General features: G+C 40.1%; 1 protein-coding gene across 1 annotated transcript in view; it reads left to right on the top strand.

The window, feature by feature from the left end:
* Window positions 1-1,230: 1,230 nt before the first annotated feature.
* Window positions 1,231-17,795, top strand: part of vwc2l.L (von Willebrand factor C domain containing protein 2 like L homeolog) — a 92,525-nt gene continuing 75,960 nt past the window's right edge. Inside the window, exons 1-2 of the mRNA XM_018236081.2 lie at window positions 1,231-1,875; window positions 12,246-12,739. Coding sequence (XP_018091570.1) covers window positions 12,350-12,739 — 390 coding nt within the window. The 5' untranslated portion in view covers window positions 1,231-1,875; window positions 12,246-12,349. The remainder of the gene's footprint in view (window positions 1,876-12,245; window positions 12,740-17,795) is intronic.

Raw genomic sequence — 17,795 nt, 5'->3', positions numbered from 1 at the left:
AGATATTACACTCAGAAGAGTGTATAAATATGAACTGAGCCTGGAAACTGGCCGTTTTTATAATATCAAAGAGGAATCCTCGGCATCTTCTCCCTATTCCCCAGTGCTATACTAATCCCTTAAACAGTATTTAAACCGTGTCAATAAAGTGCCGGCGGCTTCAGTAAATCCTCTGACCATAGAAAAGCAGAATAATGAAGGTTGGCTAATGCATCAACCACGGCCTTGTGTGTAGACAAGATGCAGACTCAGGGATTATAGGGTTCAAGGGTGAACGTTTTTTTACCATTTCAAGAGCAAATACCTGTAAAGTAACACATTTACTTTTGGTATCGGTATGTAAAGTGCCCACTGCACCATCAACTATATCCAGAATTGATCATTGGAATAAGATACAAATCGAGATTTTGGATTATGTGCTACCTCTGAAAACAGGCGGGCCTCTAAACCCAAACACAAGATTCTAAATGTCATCTCTAGAGACGTGTTTACAACGGCCTGTTTAAAGTGACGCTATAAACAGATCAGCATAGTAAATGAGGTGTAACTTGGGACCCAGCGACCAGTGGATGGTGCCAGGTATCCTCTTACTATACTTGTGTGATTGTAAGTTAAGCGTCACTATCTTTAGTCACTTTTTTTTTTCCTCGCAGCGTTACGCAAATAGTTAACTGAGGGGAAGGGGTAGAGTCGGCTCCAGTACACGTTAGGCGATTGTGTTGTTGATTTCATCAGCAGTCTCCCCTAAAAGCCTCTCTTATACTGGGGGCTGGGACAGTGCTGTGTCGCTGCTGTGCAGTGGAGGGAACGCTGCTGCTGTTGTTGTGAGTGTAGCAGGGGCGCTGTGCGACATTGAGCAGCTGGTCGACTCCCTGGGAACAGCTCAGTGCGACTCTCCGCTGTCCGTGGTGCTGAACGCTGCTTGTCTGGCGCCGCTACTCACTAGCCAGTTCGCTGTTGAAGTCACATCACTTGTGCGCCGATCTCCGAGTCGCTGTCCGTGGTGCTGAAGACAAACAGCCTGTTGTATGAGGCGCATTGCTGTCCATGGTGCGGAATAGTCGAGTGTCCCTGGTGCTACAGACAAGCAGTGTTTAGATGGAGACCATTCATGTGCCCGTGATGATGATGATGATGATGATGATGAAGAAGGAGCAGCCACGCCGGCTCAGGCTCATCTCCTCGTGAAGCCACTTGGGAGTTAATCATTCTTGGGGTGTTGCTTCCCCCATATAATGATCATCATCATCGTGTCCATGTGGTGCTGAACTGACTGTGGTTCTGAAGCAAAATGTTGGTTCTATTTATTCTATTCTCACACTGCAGAGTGATCACCCACCGTGTTCTGAGATGTAAAAAGTTACGAATTTGCCTTGCTTTCTCTCCTCTGGCTACTTTTGTGACTGCAGCCTCCCATTGAAGCAACACATTGCCTTGGTACAGAGGGTGTTCCAGGCTGGGCATAGGCTGAGCTTCATGCTGTTGCTGTTTGTGCTGCTGAAATCATAATATACACATACACACACCGCCTCCTCCTCAGCTGCCACTCATAGAGGGGAACACAACCGAACGGGATATATTGCAGTTGGGACTCCAGTGCAAGTACCAGAAGGTCACAATGAGCTGTGGATTAATCTCAATGTATTTTGTGGTTATCACTGCATATCAGTAAACCAGGCTGTGCAGAGCTGGAAATCCTGGTGGCAATACTGTATCCTTACCAAATCTTCTGTTCTGTGCCATGAATGGGAAACAAAGGACACTCTTAATTCTTTCTAAAATGGGCCCTTCTGACACCTAGGATGGGATAAATATGGACTGTTATCCACTGGCACAAGGTTGTCCCGCTAATCTTCAGGATTAACCCCCTTAGAGGTAAGGGAACTGATAACATGTGCTACCAGACATTGCACCTCTCATTGTAACAACCTGCCTGCTGCTGGAGCAATTATATAGCTGTACCTTCATACCATCAAAATGCTTCTGTATTCATTTACATCTGCTTACATATATACACACTGGAATACAAATCAGTCTTTAACTTATCAAGAACCTATTCACAGGTTATGTACATCTCCAATATCCCAGTTCCATATCCTAGATTGTAAGCTCTTGAGAACAGGGCCCTCATTACGTCCTTAGTACTTTCATTACAAGTTACTTTTCCAGCAGCTATAATGTATGCAGGCTGCATGTTATCCATTCCAGTCTCTATGCATAATAAAGTAAAGGTAACCTGTAGCATTTTGAGAGAGGATTATTAAAGCGGATTGAAATGATAAGGAATTTCCGAGGCTCCCAGGCACACAGCCTTCATTTCTATACCCTGTAAATGCAGAGACACCTTACAAATCGCTTAACAAAATTGCTTAGTGCCAAACATGCTGCTGTAATATCCACAGTCTCCTCTGTCTTTGAAGGCTACGAGAAAACTGCAGTGTCAGTGTAGCATTCATTTTATCCAGGCATGCGGCTGTTGCTCTCGATTTTACACCTTTTCTAGAGGCTCGGGTCAAATAAGATTTAAACGTTTCTTTAAGCAAATTGTATTTTTCCTGACCTGAACATCCATGAAACAGTTGATTCAATTATGTGACTACATTTAGCCATTCACACACAGTATTTACAGTTTTATGCAGCATGCTAGAATGTGTGTTGGCGAGGCAGAGAGCATGGGGTGGGGGAATCAGTATGTTGCAGCAACCGTTATTCCTTTGGAAACTTGTAATAATGTTGTGGATAATGGTGTCATTCATCATCATCATTATTATTGAGCCCATTAAATATAGGTGTACAAAGGATGTATATTTATATAAATACAAGGTACAGGCTCTATTGCTCTATTTTAAGTCTACTCTGCCTTTTACTCTTTTAAACATAGTCCTTATGTGTTTCATGTTGAGTCATTGCAATAGTTACATGGAACAGTGGATTCACCAGAGGGGAGTCTCTCCATTCAGTGATCTGACACCCTAGACTAGAGCCGATGGATAACTTTTTATTTTCTACAACCAAAATTGAATACAATGCAGAATCTGTTCATCCTGAACTCTGTATTATGCTCTGGCTCTCAACAGTGAGGTGGTTGGGTCTCAAGACACTTAAGTAAATAGGCCCCACTTTTCTATTTGTTAAAAAGATTTCATTTTTGTGGCACACTCATTGTCCCTTGTTAAATATCAGAAGAGATGCCATGAAGTTCAGTGGAAAAATCATGTTGCACCATTGCTGTGTCCTGCTGTATTTTCTCTTCACATTGATTATGCAACATGCCCTTCAGCTATAACCTGCACTTTAATAGAGATAGGGCTGAAGAATTTGCAGTTATTATGAACTACAACTTGTAGTCCCACCCAACTGTACATACAGATATGCTGAGAGTTGCAGCAATCACTACCTGAAGTGCTGTAAAACATCTATTAATCATATTTGGTCACATTTTAAAAATCTTTTATGTATCATATTGCCAACAGAACCTACGGTGAGCACATTTGTGAGTGTGACGCCAAACTTGGGATTCTAGAATTGCACTTCCTTACGGTTTGTATAACCACAAGATTTGGTAAAGGCGTAGAATCCCCTTACTGAATTCATTGACAAGTTTGTAAGCAATGCATTTCCTCAGACAGACCCCCCCCCCCAGGTTGCAAAATCTACATTTCAGACATCCATGAGTACATAGCATTCACAGCCAAATTCCATTCACTTTTCTTCAGCCCGACTTATAAGGTTTCTAGGAACACACAAACATTTAACCAAATATCCCATCAATATGTTACATCGATGAGTCTTAATTCCTCCTATTTCATCATCCCTGTTCCATCTTTAGTTAGAATGCTATAGCTCTGATACATAATGGCTTTGTCAGTTTTGCCTAACCCTGTAGTGAACGATTTGCCATAACTTGAAATTAAAAATGAAAGCAACAGGACTGCGTGGAATAAGGCACAGATCCCTGACTATACATATGTCTCAGAGCAGCAGGTAGGCCATTAGCTGGAGTGTTATCCCTCAGAGAAAGTGTTTTCATTATCTGAAAGTGATTCCTTTTTAAAACAACCCAGAAGATTGACCAATACACTGTAAGGGATGTGGTTTAACGTCCTTAGGTAAGTGGGCGAGAGACCACTGGTGCAAAAAGATGTTAGAGAGTGAATAGGAATTTGATTATGATTCCCTGTTTTCAAGTTTAGAGGCTCTAGGCAATGGTGGCTGATCTATTGTATGGCTCTTCAGAGAGAGGAGATAGTGTAAGCGCTTCCTCGTTCTGGCGTTGATTCCAACTAGCAGTGCAAGGATTCTGGAAGAGGTTAAACCCAACTGTGAATTCTTACATTTACAGTTGAGTTCAGTTTTACACCATGTACTTTCTAAACAGAAATGCTGTGTGCACGGAGCAGATTGAGGCCTTATTCAGTATGAAATATAACAGCAACGTCAGCCAGGGATATGTGCATTGCTTTAGGCTTCTCATTCCCTGGTGTGCAGTAAAATGGGAGGTTGAATTTATGTAGTGCTCTTTGGAGTTTATGGTGGGATTTCTCATAATAGGCTACCATGTTTAACGATGAGATTTGTTAACTGCAAGGGACTTCATTGAACAGAACAGATAGGGTATTTGTTTGTTTGGAACGTATCAGCTCTCAGTGTAACATACAGTATAAATCAGCACACACTACACACTTCTAAATCTAGTCTTTTCCTACTCATATTTCATGATTAAACCTGGCAACTTACCCTAATTACAGACCTTGTCCTGATCTGCACAATTGTGTAACAGGGAAGAATAAAACAGGGCTCATTTTTTTACTTAAAAGACAGCAGATCACTTTATGTTAAAATGTCTAGGGCCTGTAAAGTCCTAATTATTACAAAACTTTGTTTTAATTGCCACCTGATAAATAATTCCTTTTTATGTTTCCTTTGTATTGTTTTTAACCATTTTTAAAATGTACATTTAAACATGAATTGATTCCCCCTCCCCATGTTCAACTAGCAGCTCAGTAGTTGCTGGCATTCCTCAACTCAGTTCCTCAACTCAGCTCATTCCCTACTAAACATGTTCCTTACATGACCTCACCTCCCAAGGATTGCAATGACTTACCTGATACCCCAGGCCAGTTCTCCTATTAGCAGAAAACTGCACTTGCCTGGGGCACTTGCGAGTGACTGATCCTATTCCTCCCTTTTTTCGATGCATGCCCAGTAGAGCAAAAAAGCCTGTTATTTTGTTAAAGTCCAACGTTTAACTCACGCCCATGTGAAGAAAGAGGATTGCTCACTTGCAACTGCCTGCTAACAGGAGCACCAGCCCAGGGTATCCATTGGGGGGTGCCCTAACATTTGGCATCACCCTTCTCCTTTAAAAGGGGAACTATTGTGAAAATTAAAATGTAATATTAGCTTCATCATACTGAAATAAGAAACTTTCTAAATACAATCAAGCAAGTTCATCTTTTCCTGTTCCTCTCTCAGCACCTGTTTCTTTTCATTCTGTCTTCATGCAGGAGTTGGGTGACAGATTTCAGTTCTACTATATCTTCTCAGGGGGCTCCCTTTCCAAGCAGTTGTGTTAGAGCCCACTCAATTGATTCCTGTACAAACAAAATCTAAGAACAAAAAAAACTGCCTTTGGCACACATTCTGCATGTAGAGAGACAGGATTTCTTGTAATTTTAAAAGAGTGAGCTCGAATACAGCTTCTATGCAAAAGGAGCCCCCTATAAGATACAGTATATTGGATTTAATTGTTATTCAGAATTAGACTCCGAACTCCTGCATGAAGAGAGAATGAAGAGAGGCATATGCTGAGAGGGGGATAGTGAAGAGTAACTTTAATATTGAGAGCTGTATTTAGGTCCGATTTAGGTGTTTTGGCCTTAACACGTCCTTATGTCATGCATGTGATGTCACTTCTGCAGTGTTCTTCGGACCCCTTACCCCCTTAGCGCCATCACCGGATTTCCTATGGAAATCCATGGTGGAGGGTGGGGAGGGTTATTTAAAAAAAAAATAGGCACCCTGGGGGCAGCCCCCAAAACCGTGCTGCCCTAGGCACAGGCCCTGATATAAATATGGCCCTGTTAATATTTCAGAAACAGTTCCGAATTTTTAATTGATTATATGTAGAAAAGTTTTCTTCAGTATGATGAAGCTTATATTAATTTTTTTTTGTAATTTGCAGGTTTATTTGTGCAATAAAGTTATACACAATACAAACATGTATTCCGTTATAATCACATAGATAAACCACATATAGTCTTAGTGTATTTGTACAAGACCTGGTAACCAAACAACAAAACCAAAAAAGAAAAAAGAAATTAGACAAGGTAGTACATGGCATATACTCAATCTGATGTATAACAATAAGGAAATAGGGTTGGCATCAGCCCTGATTATTCCCCAGCAATAGCGTCAGCTAAAAACAAAGGCTCATTAAGTTGACGCGGGATTCCAAGGATCCCAAATCTGGGCACATTTAGTTTTGGCTTCCAGTGATCCTGCTGCCAGTCTTTCCATATTTTCTCTCATATCTAACTGTTGGATCAAGCAGGTGATATTGGGGGTTACATTGAGTTTCCAGGATTGTGCGATAAAGGTAGCAGCTGCATTGAAAATATTAAATAACTTTTTGTTAGTATATATGAACAGTTCTCCGGGTATATCTGCAAAAGACCTATTTGAGGTTGAAAGGGGAGAACACAGTCCAACCTTGTTTTTAGCAGATCAAATACTGCAGCCCAAAATGGCTGAACTGTAGGGCACAGCCACCACATATGTAGAAGTGAACCTATACCTTATATTAAATGTTCATTTAATTTATTAAATTTTCATTTTCACAATAGCTCCCCTTTAACATGAGACTTTACTTAAATCCATTACAGAGCAAGCATTTTCAATTTTCTACATTAGTCATACATTAAAGTGAATTATCTGTACCAGCAGAGAGGTTCTGCAGCCCTATAACAGCAATGATCCATTGTTTAAAGGTACCTGCCATCGGATCTTTCTAGACCATCTTTTGAGTTTCAGTGATACTAGACATGCTGAGAATTCCCTGTGCAGCTATTTAAGATGCTAAGCCTAGGGGTCATCATCAATCATCAAGCAGAAAATTAATTTTGTTTGTCATAAACACTAATGATACAGGGCTGATTTTTACATTCTGAGTGCAGAAAGCACAGGTTTCTGAGCATCAATGTAATATAAATTAATTACTAATTAGCTTTGTATTCAGGCCTGTATAATATTAATTTATTGTATATTGTGAGTTAATCCCTGACCGCAGGCCGGAGCATGTGCAGTGAATCAGCAGAAAGGAAGATGGGGAGCTACTGGGGCATCTTTGAATTCACATATCTTCCCTGCTAAAGGGCTGTTGTTAGATTTATCTAGAAAAGAAGCCTGTGGAAGATGGGATGCAAAAAACAGGTGCAATACAGTGGCATTACTAAAGAGGAAGCAGACCCCGCAGCTGTAGGGGGGCCCATGGGTGGCCTAGGTGGGTCAACCACAATAAGGTTGAAAAAGGGCTACAGGTGAGCCTGAAACGTCATGTTTGTTGCAGATCTTGAAGCCATGTGCTAATAAAGGCTTTTTAGACTATTATCTTGACTGGAGCTGTGTCATATATTGGGTCAACCACAATATGTCATCTTTTTGCACTTTGCACCCCACCTTCAACACTATATGAATTGCTGCAGGTCTCTGCACTCTCTGGGTGCAGAAACCAATATCCACTCCATGAATACAGAACTGTCTGCTCTGTGAAGCTATTGTCAAGAGTGGGGAGATACTTAGAAACCCCTAACCTGCTTTTTATTTAGAAACACAAATAGGGAACAGCAGCAGTCCACATTAGTTATTCCAAGCTAACCTATGACGGGTAGTATGGACAGGGCTAGTCCCCCCAAAACTGCACTCTGACCCTCAAGATGGATTTTTGTGTTTTTGACATGAGGTACAGAGCAGAGCCATACCCCAAGACAGAGATTCTCTCTTAATGAGCACTAAGGGATGTACATTTGCACCCCTCGTTGTTTTTGCACTTCTGTCGGAGTCATGACTCCTAATATGTAGCATTTCTAGCCTGCTTCATTGTCACACTTTACTTCTACTGATAGAACTGATGCACGCTGTTTGCAGAAATATTCAGTCCCTATATTTTTATAGCCACCGATTGTATTTATCAGCTTTATGGATTTTGAGGTAAGTACATGACAGCTTTGTACACTGTTTGGGAGTCATGTTGGCCCATTTTTCTTGGCAGATTTTTTCCATCTTATTAAGGTCAGTCCGATATACTTGTGCATTACGGTTTTCAAGTGGCCCAACAGATTGTATTGGGATTATTAAAGGATTTAACTGGGTAAGTACATGGCAGTATATCAAGTGGGACCCCTCTAAATGATGCCCAGCATATATATTGTCCATAGGTAGGTGATATATACTGTACGTAAGTGCAGTAAGTACAAGATTCCACTGTGTCTTGGTTATAAGCAGGTTAGTGGGTGCCGTAAGGGGGCTAAGTGCAAAACACATGGAAGCTTTGTCTTTTGCTTCATTTTTTGATTCTTAACGTCCCAAAAATACCTGGAGTGGATCATTTTCACTATAATCAGCGATGAGCCTGGCCCCTCTGCTACCCTGAGACAGCTTCATGCTGCTGGCGCCCCCCACCACCACCAGTGACGTAACTAGATATCACTGGGTTCCACAGCAAACAGGACCCAAAATATTTAGTTTGGCCAATATTTGTTAAAATGAATAAGGACCTTATGGGGCCCCTATACTTCCTGGAGCCACATGGGTCTGCCCCTCACCTTTTTGGCACTGGAGGGGGTCCACAATACAATTGCAGAGAAAACTGGAAATTTGTTTCTTAATGTTACCAGAAGTGGCATTCTTGCCACCCTTGGTAGCCACCTTATTGATGCAGCACCCCTTATATTGTTGGTACCAATAATGTTGGTAGTTGACATTCCAGCTTTTGTGGTATTTGACTTGAAAATACTCTATCATATTGGAATGTTTTAAAAGGGGAAGTCATAAATCCCCAGGGAAGTGTTGTTGAGTTTCATGTATTGGGCTGGTTGTGTTTTTCGATTGTGTTTATCAGCATATTCAAATAAACAACATGGGCAAAAATTGGCATATTAAATCTTGTCAGTTAATGGAATAAAGGAAAAGAGATTAACATGTCAGACTAGTGAAAATAAACATCTGATGAGGTTTTTGAACAAAAATACTTCATAAAATAATACAAATACAAAATAGAAATACAAATAAAGTAAGAAAAAAAAACATCCTCTCCATCAATCCAATAAAACAAATAAGTGTAGCCTAAGTGGAAAAGATTAACACATAACCCATTAGTTATTAAAAGTATCATGAATATGAAAAGGACAATATCTGTCAGAACTGTACATGAACTTTTCAATAATAGCCTTATCCTCAGATTCCAAGAAGTTAAAGTAGGGAGACCAAAGTTTTAAAATCCATGTTACCATATCTAAAACCAATTGCTTCATTCAATCAAAGAGACCTAAGATAAGACAAGATGACTTTCAAGTCCAGGGAGTTTTCCTGAATCCAAAACAAAAAAAAAATGATTTACGGGTAGCAGCAAGGGCCATGAATAGAAAATGTTTATATTTATTCCAATGTTTCAACTTTTAAAGAAAACTAGCAGAAGGAGTCGCGTGAGAGTTAATATTAATAATACCAATTCAGGAGACAGCTTAAGATCAATGTCCAATTTATCATTTAATAAATTACCAATTTTACTCCATAACTCTGAAATACAAGAGCATTCCCACATATAATGAAATAAAGAAGCATTATTTGACTTACATTGAGGACAATAAGGGATTATAAATCTTCAAATAAAATAATCTATAACTAAAGTGAATCATTCTAAAATGTTGGACCCTCCATCCCTCACATTTAAAAAGTTTCTAATTGAAGATAATAATTGGTTTGGAGTAATATTAACTTTCAATTAGGGTGTAAATTATCAGGATAAGACCTGAGACAAAAGTCAGTGATATAAGATATTCTATTAAAAGCAGGTTCTGCTATCATTTTCAGAATCCCATTACAAAGAGGGTCAACAGCAATAATCTTTCTATCAAAGAGGAGGTCTATACCACAGAAAAACTCCAAATGAACCAGCCTATCACATTCATTGAGATCAAACTTGAATTTTAACTCCTCCCACAAAATAGGCGAGCCAGAGACATGATCAACTAAGTGTCTCAAGTGGAAAATAACTTTTTTCCTCCAATATGGAATCAAGGATTTCCTCTCTGCTTTAGTAAATAAACCTATATCAAAAGGGGACAAACAATGAGATATTTGGCAATTGCTACCATGCAACTTATGAATCTGCTTCCAAGTTGCAAAAGTATCTCGACAAAGAATATTTTTCTTAATATCTGTAAGAAGGTTACTCCATTTCCTATGAAGAAAAGCTGAGATATATTCTCCCCCCTGTAAACAGGACTCCAACGATGGATTTGTATAAACCTCCCCACTAGAAATCCACTCAACAATCTACATAAAGAGGCTAAATTAAAGAACCTAAAATTGGGAATATTAAGGCCCCTTAAATGTTTTGATTGTCGTAATTGGGCTGGTTAAGTTTCACACTCAAGAATTGAAATATATTAAAATGAATACAGAAATACAGAAAATAAGTCAGTGGTGCCATTGGGCAGGCTGGGGGACATAATATCTTTGAGGGCATGTCTTCAGTTAGACAGCCTGGCCTAGCGCATCCACAGCTATCAATACACTTCTTGCTTGATATGCTTTAAAGGAGAACTAAACCCTAAAAATTTGCATGCCTAAAAATGCCATATTTTATATTTTGAACTTATTACACCAGCCTAAAGTTTCAGCTTGTCAATAGCAGCAATTATCCAGGACTTCAAACTTGTCACAGGGGGTCACCATCTTGGAAAGTGTCTGTGACACTCACATACTCAGTGGGCTCTGAGCAGCTGTTGAGAAGCTAAGCTTAAGGGTCGTCACTAATTATCAAGCAGAAAATTAAGTTGACCTGTAACATAAGCTGATGCTACAAGGCTGATTATTAAATCCTGATGCTAGTTGCACTGGTTTCTGAGCTGCCATGTAGTAATTATCTGTATTAATTATGAATCAGCCTTATATTGTGACATTTACAGTATATTCTATATGTACTGTATATTGTGAGTGGGTCCCTAAGCTCAGTAAGTGAGCAGCACAGAGCATTTGCAGTGAATCAGCAGAAAAGAAGATGGGGAGCTACTGGGGCATCTTTGGAGACACAGATCTTTACTGCTAGGGCTGTGGTTGCCTTGGGCTGGTACAGAAGCCCAAAACATACATACACATACAAATCTACAACATTTCTACCTACTTCTTTAGTTACGCTTTAGTTCTCCTTTAAGTATGGAGTTCCACCCAAATCTTGTCACTTATTTATTACCGTAGGCACTTATACTTATTACACTCCTGTCTGTGTTTATAAGGAACCGACTGACTTTAGGGTATGTAATAAAAAGTGCTATGCTTGCCTCAGGTCTGGTCACCTCTAGCAACCAGTAAACTGGTGGCTTTTCCTAGTCAACTGTTTAAGCACAAATATCCTATTGGTTGCTATGGGTTACAGCTCCTGGGCAAACTCTGTGCCTTATATTACATAAGGTGTTTACAGTGTAATCTATATGGGGCAATGACCTCCCCCCTCCAGTCTTTTAAGAACTAATTACTTAACAATCGTTATGTTTTTACAAACTGTATCAATGCATACTACTTAATATTAATGATATAGACTATATCACTTTTGTTAATTGTCCTAATCATTAACCCCATTGTGTGATTTACATGAGAGATTAATGTCTGGAATAGGTGCATGTACAGCCAATCACAGTCAGATCTGCATTAATATATTAACACTTTCCTGACTCAAAATATTCCCTGCAGCCAGGAAAATGTTGTTAAATTGTAAAACTACAATCAATCAAGCAGCTGGGAAATCTTCCTGATTTCTCCATTTTTGACCTGTAATAAAACAGCACCCTAATCCTAAATGGACATTGATTTTCGCATTCACTTATATTCTATTGTATAGTTCCGCATCTGTTCTATGAACACATTGTTTTAATGTCCTGTGTATACAAGCTGCTCTTTATCATTAGAACTGGATATGTGTATCTTTTATACAATGGTCACTGAAAATTGGTGTTTTCATCCCCCAGATTCCCAAGTGTACTAGTCTCCTTGCTGCTTGTTTCTGACCCACATGGCAGCAGCTGGATACAGTTCCTAGTGGAGTGGCACATATAAGGTCCGGCATTGGGGGATGGCTCTACATATTTCTGCAGCCTCAATGATTCTATTGGCAATCACAGCATCAGCATCTTCTGCTGCTATAACCCAGGAAGACTATCCTGCAGATGAAGGAGACCAAACCTCTAGTAATGATAACTTGATTTTTGATGACTACAGGGGCAAAGGCTGCGTGGATGACAGTGGTTTTGTATACAAACTTCAGGAGAGATTTTTTCCAGGGCATTCTAATTGCCCTTGTGTTTGTACAGAGGATGGACCTGTTTGTGACCAGCCAGAGTGCCCGAAAATCCACCCCAAGTGTACTAAAGTAGAACACAATGGATGTTGTCCAGAGTGTAAGGAAGTAAAAAACTTTTGTGAATATCATGGAAAAAGCTACAAAATTCTGGAGGAGTTTAAGGTAGGTCTGGCAACTTTTCCGCCATCCATATTGATTTTCATATATATACAGAGCTAGATTTATGAAGACAATCATTTATAGGGACCATTTTACACATATGTGTTATATTTATCATATATTTATCATATTCACCACCAACCCACCCCTCCTTAACCTCTCAGCACTGTCTGGCACTTACTTATATACTTGTAATCTTCCCACACCTTTTGATGACATGAGAGATGTGGTGGCGCAAGTATATAAATAGCAGCAGGCTTGGGCTGGGTTAGGGCAAGTTAAAGTTGGGCACAGGCCAAATTAGTTGCAATTCGTAAATCACTAGTGCAAATGCCTTTGCTTCTGGCACCAGAAATTAACTTGTTAGCAAGTTGAAAAGGGCATGTGTAGGCACAAGTACAAGTAGGGATGCACTAGATCCACTATTTTAGGATTCAGCCAAATCCGAATCCTTTGTGAAAAGTTCAGCCAAATGTCACACCAAATCCAGTATGCAAATTAGGGTTAGAAAGAAAATAAGAAAGAAGCATGTGCTGTGCGTGTGGCAACAGTTCTCTTTACTACCTTGTTTGTGTGACAAAAACTCATGTGATTTTAAGGATTCAGGTTCAATTCAGCCAGACACTTGGATTTGGCCGAATCCAAATCCTGCTGAAAAAGACAGAATCCTGGCCGAATCAACCGAAACCTGGATTTGGTGCATCCCTATTTTTGAGTAGTGTTTAAGCCGATGCAATTTTGCATTTTGCACTTGTGCTTGCATAAATGAGCTTTACAACATCACAAACAAAGAGTTTCACAGGTTATTATAAGAATAAAATCCCTAGATGACTCTATTTCAACCTATTTGCTGTGCAATGCTATCTGTCAGTGACTCTGAGGGAGCACACTTATATAACTAGAAGAAACAAAATAATTATATACAAATAATTCAGTAACGATTTACTACAAATTGATTGATAGGTACTGTCAGGGCTGCCACCAAAAATCATGGGGACCCATATAACAAAATTTCCTGGGCCCACTGGGCAGCGCCCACCACAAGCTCCACCAACAGGTCCTCACACCACAGTAAAAAAAAACAAAAAACATTGGTGGCTAGTGTCCCCCACATGTTTAATAAAAAAATTGAATGAGCTGGAGGGGAAGTTCAAACCTCTGCTGTCCAATCCCTGAGCAGTTCAACCAGGACTTAAACTTCTGTGACCAATAAGGGAAGAGAATAGACAGAAGATGCAGTCACCTGTGCTCCCTCCCTCCTTTCCAAAGTCAACTCTGAAAGCAGGGTGGCCTGGCTAATCAAGTAAATGCAGCACGACCAGGCCCCCCTTAAGACCTAAAACCCTCCAGGCCCAGGACAGCGCTCCCCCCTGTACCCCCCTAGGAAGAACTTGGTTTGGTGTTGAATAATTTGGCAGAAGCCACCCAAAGGAAGGTACAATAATCAATTTTATGTTGTTTTGGAAAACAACAAAATATTTAAAAACTATGAACACACCTACATAAAAGCAATGCCTGTAAAAAGTGTTTGATTACTGAATCTTCATACTAAAAATATTTAGCAAATACAGGTTCTTGACTGTTCAAGCACAGCATCTCTTAGCATGGTGTCCATCTACTGTAGGTTCAAAGGTAATACTTGTGCCATTGCAGTACTTGGACCCTGAGTTTGATTCCAGCTTGGGCAATGCAGGGTGTTAGTATGTTCTCCCGGTGTCTGAGTGGGTTTCTTCTGGCTTCTCCAGTTACCTCCCACATAACCAATAACCCCACTGTGTGTGAAAGTGAATGTTTAATATCTCTAAAATGCTGCAAAAAGTGTAGGCTCTATATAAATAACAGACAATAAATTAAGGAAATCTGGCATCTCTCTACCTTCTGTCAGGGCAGTCTTCATGGGATCAGTACCGGGACAAGCCAACCTGGTGCCCTAGGCTACCAGGCAGGCCACTGCGCTCCCCCGGTGCACGTGCATGCCCCCGACTGAGTATGTGCCGCATGCGTGTGCACTCTTTTTTCAGGCATGCGTGCAGAGTGCCTAAGGGGGGGAGGCAGGAGAGAGTGCTGGAGGGGAGGGCAGGGAGGCAGGAGAAAGTGCCGGAAGGGAGGGAGGCAGGGGAGAGTGACGCATGGGAGAGCAGAGAAAATGGTCTAGGGGTAGGCAAAAGACAGGTACCTGCCCAGTGCCCCCCATCCATTGCGTCCTAGGCAGTTGCTTCTTCTGCCTACCCCTAGTTTCGGCCCTGCATGGGATATACATGTAGTAAGCACTAAAGGGTTTAGTCATTTATGAAACCCTGAGAAATAACATTTAGTACTGTTCAGCATCAGCAATAACAAAGGGGGTCCATATCTTACAATTTTACATACATTTATTGGAATCAGTAGGTTTTAGATGGCAGCCTTGCTTTCTATCCTCATTTTCATGGCAAAATGAAGTTGCAAGGAAGGGAAAGATAGATTTGAATAGGGGCTAATTTAACAATAAACAAGCCATTTTCCCAGAGTATCGAGCTCAGAATGTGAGAGTAGTTCAATCATAAGCAAAATTACAGCTAATAAACCATTTTGTGCAGGCTGTTTTTTTCCCCTTCTATCTTCATGCTGATCACATCAATTCAAGACCTTTCAAAATCTCCCATGCGTATTAAATATTGATGTGCACTTTATTTATTGGTTCCATACAAAATGAAAAGAAATTCTTTAAAAAATATCAGCTTATGATCCTAAGAACAAGGAGGATCCTAAAATGGATATCCAGCAGGCTCTGCTCTCCTTTCTTCTCTAATTGACTGTGCTGCTAACACATTTAGTTCTGGTTTGTGATGGACCCTTATAATGTGCATGATCACAAACCATGGATATGTTTTTTCAAAGCCTGCCGTATATAGATATATATCACAGAAGTCATCAGCATCAATGTTTTTTGTGTCATTTTATCATACACAGGTCAGACTGAGGGATCCCACTACTGTTTTATTTTTAAAGGAGACATATTGTGTAAAAAATAAGAATGTACCAGTGCATTATACTCATTTAGAGATAGAAGTATTGTGATAAAAAAAAGTAGTGTTTCAGGCTGATTTATTGAATATTTTTGCAAAACCCCTTATAATCCCTCCCTTCCCTTCCACTTCCTGCTCCCTGAATTCCCAGGCTGTGCAGGGGAGCTGGCAAGGCTCAGCTCACTGCACTGTAGAATAGGAACCAATCAGCAGCTAGCAGGACCTGATAGGGAAATGAAGCCTGTCTGTGCTTGTGTGACTGCAGGACTGTGATTGGCTGTCCCCCTCCTTCTGGCAGGGACCTTTAGGACACACACCCCTCATTTGAAACATAGACAGGGACCAGAGAACATCTATAGAGAGCTCCAATAAAGGGGCTATTTTTTAAGATAATATTAATTATTAGCACCATGTAAAAGCAACACCATATATTACTTATATTTGCCTATAAAAATTATGGTTGTTTCATTTATCCTATATAAACTCCTTTAAAGACTATATTAAATGTATTTATACTTCGTAGGGCCTTTATGTCGTGACCTATCTTTTAGAATTTGTGTTAAAATTCAAATTTATTGCAAACTCGGCTACTGATGTTTTGAGGAAAGCCATTTTCTTATTAATAGAATGGACTGACATAAGTTTAAACTATCGTCAACTTTGTATCATCGTCGTATTTGAGCACAGAACTCTGTGTATTTCTATCACACATGGAGACATTGTGCTCTGCTTTAGGAGCTTCATCCCATCCACTTCATTCACCAAAATATATTTTTATTGTTAAAGTATTCATTATTTTTTAATGAAAGTATATGTTATGGCAAAGTGCAAGGTGCAGAGTTCAGAGCTGGTGGGCACAAGGCAGCCCACTCCTAACTGCCTGCCATAGGACTGACATAAATAAGAGGCCTCCTTTGCACCCTGCACTTTTTCCGGCACTCCCTAACTTGCCTGTTTGAATGACAGGGATGAGTAAGGGGTGGAAAAGGGGATTTCCCCCATCTGCCCCCCATGAATAAAGTCATGCTGAATGCATTCTGGAGCACAAAGACCTGCACCCACCGGGGCTGAAAGCAGTGTTGGGTGCCAAGTGTGAAAACATGTTGTCTTATGCCTTAATAAGCTCAATGATTTTTAAACTGAGTTTCCTCTTTATTGACAACAAAAAAAGCTGTCCTGAACCTTTTTGAGCATTAAAATTCCCACCAATTTAGCAACACACAGCTATTTCTGACCCCCGTTCACTCAGAAAATCAATTGGTTCCATACAGCCCGACAGAACAAGAGGATTTTTATATTATTGGTTTTCATCTGTAGGTAAGTGTTAGTGAAACTGTGTGAGTAAATGTGGGATGCAAAGTACTAGATATAGTTTCTGAGTTATTCAACAAATTAACATCCCTTCGTGTATACAAATGCCGGGCAGCCCTAACGGACCAATAAATTCCCTAGTTATTCCAGATAGTGGTAGGTAAGAGACAGAGTTAATTATTGGGGTGTGTGCGTGGCAGTAACCACAATAAGACAACCACCTTTTTTCCGCTTTCGTGGCTACCAATAAAACCTTTATTTTCCTTATTTTCAAGTCAGTTGATTGATTGAATTGGAAATTTTGAATTGAAAAAAATTAAAATTTTCGAATATCGAAATTTGTATTGTTTCTTTAAATATGTGACTTCCACCATTCGCCATCTAAAACCTGCAAATTGCTGTTTTAGCCTATGGGGGACCTCCTGGGACCTCTTTTTGAGTCCTCTTTGGGAAAAACTTTGAATCGAATGCAATGTTCCTTCGATTCGTACGATTCGGCCGAATACGGACCTATTCGATCGAAAAAGGACCTATTCAACCAAAAAAAACTTCGTCTTACTTTCGGTTGGTCTTTTTGACCAACCGAAATTCAATTCGAAATTCAACCCTTGATAAATATGACCCTTTGTGTCAGAATTTGCAAACTGGCATCAACATTGGAAGCAGAATTGCATTGAGGTTAAATGAAAGGTGAAATTATCATCATTTTAATGTTTACTATTGTTAGAGGTTCTCCTATCCAC

Source organism: Xenopus laevis, chromosome 9_10L (assembly GCF_017654675.1).
Source record: "Xenopus laevis strain J_2021 chromosome 9_10L, Xenopus_laevis_v10.1, whole genome shotgun sequence".
Classification (NCBI taxonomy): Eukaryota; Metazoa; Chordata; class Amphibia; order Anura; family Pipidae; genus Xenopus; species Xenopus laevis.
This window is presented reverse-complemented; position numbering and strand designations above follow the sequence as displayed.